Source organism: Danio rerio, chromosome 18 (genome assembly GCF_049306965.1).
Source record: "Danio rerio strain Tuebingen ecotype United States chromosome 18, GRCz12tu, whole genome shotgun sequence".
NCBI classification, from domain to species: Eukaryota; Metazoa; Chordata; class Actinopteri; order Cypriniformes; family Danionidae; genus Danio; species Danio rerio.
The window spans coordinates 125,001-130,000 of NC_133193.1; the positions used below are offsets into that span (position 1 = coordinate 125,001).

General features: G+C 52.0%; 2 protein-coding genes across 2 annotated transcripts in view; one reads left to right on the top strand and one right to left on the bottom strand.

The window, feature by feature from the left end:
• whamm (WASP homolog associated with actin, golgi membranes and microtubules) overlaps window positions 1–244 on the bottom strand; it is an 8,479-nt gene extending 8,235 nt beyond the window's left edge. Inside the window, exon 1 of the mRNA XM_073930074.1 lies at window positions 1–244. This exon is cut by the window's left edge and continues 313 nt beyond it. Coding sequence (XP_073786175.1) covers window positions 1–209 — 209 coding nt within the window. The 5' untranslated portion in view covers window positions 210–244.
• Window positions 245–932: 688 nt separating this feature from the next.
• Window positions 933–5,000, top strand: part of fsd2 (fibronectin type III and SPRY domain containing 2) — a 6,136-nt gene continuing 2,068 nt past the window's right edge. The window contains exons 1-8 of the mRNA XM_073930075.1: window positions 933–976; window positions 1,427–1,526; window positions 1,764–1,859; window positions 1,984–2,217; window positions 2,295–2,317; window positions 2,829–2,953; window positions 3,315–3,473; window positions 4,842–4,976. Coding sequence (XP_073786176.1) covers window positions 1,428–1,526; window positions 1,764–1,859; window positions 1,984–2,217; window positions 2,295–2,317; window positions 2,829–2,953; window positions 3,315–3,473; window positions 4,842–4,976 — 871 coding nt within the window. The 5' untranslated portion in view covers window positions 933–976; window position 1,427. The remainder of the gene's footprint in view (window positions 977–1,426; window positions 1,527–1,763; window positions 1,860–1,983; window positions 2,218–2,294; window positions 2,318–2,828; window positions 2,954–3,314; window positions 3,474–4,841; window positions 4,977–5,000) is intronic.

Below are 5,000 nucleotides of genomic sequence, written 5' to 3' on the forward strand. Positions count from 1 at the left end.
GCGAGCTGCGCGCTGGAAAACAGAGCGCTGCGACTCCCGCTCGCGTCCCCGCGCCGCTGCAGCGTCCGGTCGTGACAGGTCACCGCGAACTTCGCCTCGATCTCGTTCCACTCCACGATGAACCGGAGCCGGTGACGCTCGCTCTCCGCGAACGCGTCGCTCCTGACCGCGACCCAGCCGTCCAGACTGTCCATCCGCTCGCCGTCCATAGCGCTGTGCGTGTGTTTCTCTTCCGCCTCTGTGTGTGTTTATGTTTTACTTCCGCCTGTTTCATCGCGCTGTCACGTGGGCTGGGGAATTCCGGCGTCCCCGTGACCCGGTGACGCGCGCACGCGGGCATGCGCACAGAAATATCCTCAGTGCAGGTCTCCGCCTCCGTCAGTCCGCTGATCTGCTGATCTGACCCGTTATAAATGTGACCCGCGCATTCATCTGCGGCTGAACCAGCACTGTGCAGCCCGTCCTGCTGAGACCTCTGGCGGACACTTTTAAATGACACTATGGAAAACCCAGCTGAAATCCTCCATGTGGGATTTTGCAGGAGCATCCTCACAGCTGACAGAAGCACAGCCTCGGGCGCAGAGCAGAACTAGGCAGGTTCCGTCCGCTCTCAGAAATGCAGAAGAGAGCAGGGAAGTTCTGGCTCCACCTGTCAGACTCCAGCCCAGAGCCGTCACCCGCTCACATGCAGAAGCGCTGATAACCCAAACCCAAACCCAGCAGAGTCTGCTCATCCCCCTCTGTCTGATCTGAGGAGATTCTGCTTCAGTCACACAGTTAATGATGACCCGGCAAGCTGATCCAGCTCATAACAGATCACACAGCGCCCCATTACACTTTACACCCCCCCAACAGCAGGCGGCCTACAGGCTGGTGTGTGTGTGTGTGTGTGTGTCAGCTGCTGATATTGGACACTTCAGGCTATATTTACTGTGCTCCAGCAGATCAGCAGAAACACTCAGAGCAGCAGCAGCAGGTACTGAACACACACACACACACACACACACACACTGCAAACCTGTCTATCTGAACAATTCAGAGTGTGTGTGAGCATGTTTGTGTCTGTTTTTGAGTAAGATTCTGTCAGTGTGAGTGTGTGTGTGTGACTGAGCTTATGTCTGTGTGAGTAAGTTTGAGAGTTTGTGTGTGTGTTTGGGTGAATGTCTGAGAGTGTGTGCGCATGTTTGTGTGTTTATGAGTGAGTTTGAGTGTCTGTGTGAGAGCGTGTGTGTGTGTGTGTGAGAGAGAGAGTGGAGATTTTGTGAGCGTTCATCATCAGCTGCACTCTGGTGTTCCTCACTGAGATCACACACACACACACACACACACACACACACACACACACACACACACACACACACACACACACACACTCGCAGTAGAGAGCTGAAGGAGTGTGTAGCGCTGACTGTAATCTGCCCGTCAAGATGGAGGGGTCAGAGGTCAGAGGTCGTCTGGATGTGATCGAGGAGGAGGAGGCCGCTGATGAAGACTCCAGCACACCTGAGGCGTCCACACACCTGAAGGTGAGAACAGATCTGCTCAGGTCAGCATACAGTGTGGAGAGCAGAGCGCGCGCACACACACACACACACACACACACACACACACACACACACACACACACACACACACACACACACACACACACACACGACTGAACAGAGCCACGGACAACACTGCAGAAGCTACCAGTTCAGTCAGGACAGTGTGTGTGTGTGTGTGTGTGTGTGTGTGTGTGTGTGTGTGTGTGTGTGTGTCAGGATGATCTGCGCAGCTGCAGGGATAAACTGAGCCAGAAGATTGTGGAGATGGAGAACTTCGCCAGCAACCTGGAGGAGATCTTCGTCACTGTGGAGGTGCAACACATACACACACACACACACACACACACACACACACACACACACACACACACATCTGTTCTGTGTTTATAATCAGTGAAGGTTCATGCTGCACGTGTGTGTGTGTGTGTGTGTGTAGGAGAACTTTGTGCGTCAGGAGCAGCAGCTGGAGCAGCACTACGCAGATGTTCTGCAGAGTGTGTGTGTGCGTGCGGAGGCTCGGGTGGCGTCAGTGTGTGAGCAGAAGAAGTGTAAGCTGGAGCGTCTGTACGGCGAGCTGCTGCGCTGCGGAAACACACTGCAGACCGCCAAACTGCTGATCCAGAGCGCGCAGACACTGCACCGCCGGCAGCACACACACGCCTTCCTGCAGGTCAGAGGTCAGCTGTTCTTTACTAGAGCGCTGACGTCATCACACACTGACCCCGCCCCTCTCTCTCTGTTTGACAGGCGGTCATGCCCATCATCAACAGGTGAGAGACGCCGCAGCTGATCCGGGAACAGGTTTGAGCTTTAGGGTTATGAACAGGGGAGGAGGGAGACGCACCGCTGCTCTATAGTGTAGAACACACACACACACACACACTGCTCCTGACTGAGCTGTACACCACTCCGCTGTCTCCAGAGTGTGTGTGTGTGTGTGTGTTTGAGCACACAGATAATGTCCTCTAGCACTGTTGATGTGTTCATCTAGAACTGCACATCTATAATCCTCTTAGTCTATGCTGACATCATCTTCAGCAGCTCAAACACTCTAATGGCTAATGGACAGACGGCTGCTTCTCACTCAGGCCTGCTGGATATGCTAATGAGAGGGGCACTGGTGGGCGGGGCTTGACATGTACAAAGGGAGAATGTCAATCAAAGTGTTTCAGTCATCAGGTGTGATTAGACTCGGCTCTGTAACGGGCCTGACGGGTCGGTGCGCTTCACTCGTTCACTAACTCGGCCTTCATGAGAGTCTGGAATCTTCTGTCCAATCAGAATGGAGCAGTTCTCCAGCGAGGAGGAGGAGGAGCTTCAGCTGGGCGTGTCTCTGGAGTTTCAGGTGCCGAGCACAGATCTGTCCGACGTCCGACAGATGATGGACTCCATAAACGCTCTGCCAGGTCAGACGCTTAACCGGGTTAACATCAGCACACCTGTAGGCCAAGACATGCTTCAGGAAATGTTGCTCAAGAGTGTGTCAGCACTGACTTCCATAGCAGGAAACATTAATGACATGATTAAATACTGCAGGTGAACGAGCGCTTTAGGTAAACACACACACACACACACACACACACACACACACACACACACCTGAGAGAGTAACGTACACTGCAGATAAAGACTAACCCTTGCCCAGCACTGTACAAGAACAACATCAGAGCGCTCACACCTTATCACTTACTGGTGTTATACTGACAGTGTTCTGTGTGTGTGTGTGTGTGTGTGTGTGTGTGTGTGTGTGTGTGTGTGTGTGTGTAGCTCCCTCAGCTCCGGTCATGAACCCGCAGATCTCCAACTCTGCCACACACACATCTCTGCATGTGTGCTGGAGTTTGTTCTCTGATGACACTGTGGAGTTTTACCTGCTGCACTGGAGGCTGATCTCAGACGACTGCACCCTACTGACCCCGCAGGAGGGTAACACACACACACACACACACACACACACTAATACATACAGTCGCTGGCCACTTTATTAGGTACACCTCACTAGTACCGGGTCGGACCCCTTTTGCCTTCAGAACTGTCTTAATCCTTGGTGTCAGAGATTCATCAAGCAGCTGGAGATATTCCTCAGAGATTTTGCTCCATATTGTCATGATAGCATCACACAGTTGCTGCAGATTTGTCGGCTGCTCATCCATGATGCCAATCTCCCGTTCCACCACATCCCAAAGCTGCTCTATTGGATTGAGCTCTGGTGACTGTGGAGGCCATTTGAGTACAGTGAACTCATTGTCATGTTCAAGACACCAGTCTGAGATGATTGAGCTTTATGACATGCTGCGTTATCCTGCTGGAAGTAGCCATCAGAAGATGGAGACACTGTGCTCATAAAGGGATGCACATGGTCAGCAGCAATACTCAGGTAGGCTGTGGCGTTGATGCTCAATTGGTACTAATGGACCCAAAGAAAATCTCCCCCACACCATTACACCACCACCACCAGCCTGAACTGCTGATACAAGGCAGGATGATCCATGCTTTCATGTTGTTGAGGCCAAATTGTGAGCCGAGCATCTGAATGTGTCAGCAGAAATGGAGACTCATCAGAGCAGCAACGTTTCTCCAATCTTCTATTGTCCAGTTTTGGTGAGTCTGTGTGAATTGTAGCCTCAGTTTCCTGTTCTTAGCTGACAGGAGCGGCACCCGGTGTGCTCTTCTGCTGCTGTAGCCCATCCGCCTCAAGGTTGGCCGTGTTGTGTGTTCAGAGATGCTCTTCTGCAGAGCTCGGTTGTAGCGAGTGCTTATTTGAGTTACTGTTGCCTTTCTATCAGCTGGAACCAGTCTGGCCATTCTCCTCTGACCTCTGGCCTCATCAACAAGGCATTTGCGCCCACAGAACTGCCGCTCACTGGATATTTCCTCTGTGTCGGAGCATTCTCTGTAAAGCCTAGAGATGGTTGTGCGTGAAAATCCCAGTAGATCAGCAGTTTCTGAAATACTCAGAGCAGCCCGTCTGGCAGCAACAACCATGCCGCGATCAAAGTCTCTTAAATCCTCTTTCTCCCCCATTCTGATGCTCGCTCTGACCTGCAGCAGATCCTCTTGAGCATGTCTACATGCCTATATGCAGTGAGCTGCTGCCCTGTGATTGGCTGATTAGATATTTGTGTTAACCAGCAGTTGGACAGTGTACCTAATAAAGTTTTTATATAACACACACACATATACATTCACACATAATAACACAAACACACACGATTACACACACCTCACCAATGACACAGCTTTCAGGAATACACAGCTGTGTTTTGGTTAAATCTGTGTGTGTGTGTGTGTCAGTGTGTGAGATGAAGGTGAAGGAGACGCACTGTCGAGTGTGTGATCTGCTGCCGAATGCGCAGTATGAGCTGTGGGTGACGGCGACCAACACCAGCGGCATCAGCCCGGCCAGCGAGAGAGCCGTCTACATGACCGGTGAGTCTGCACACACACACACAC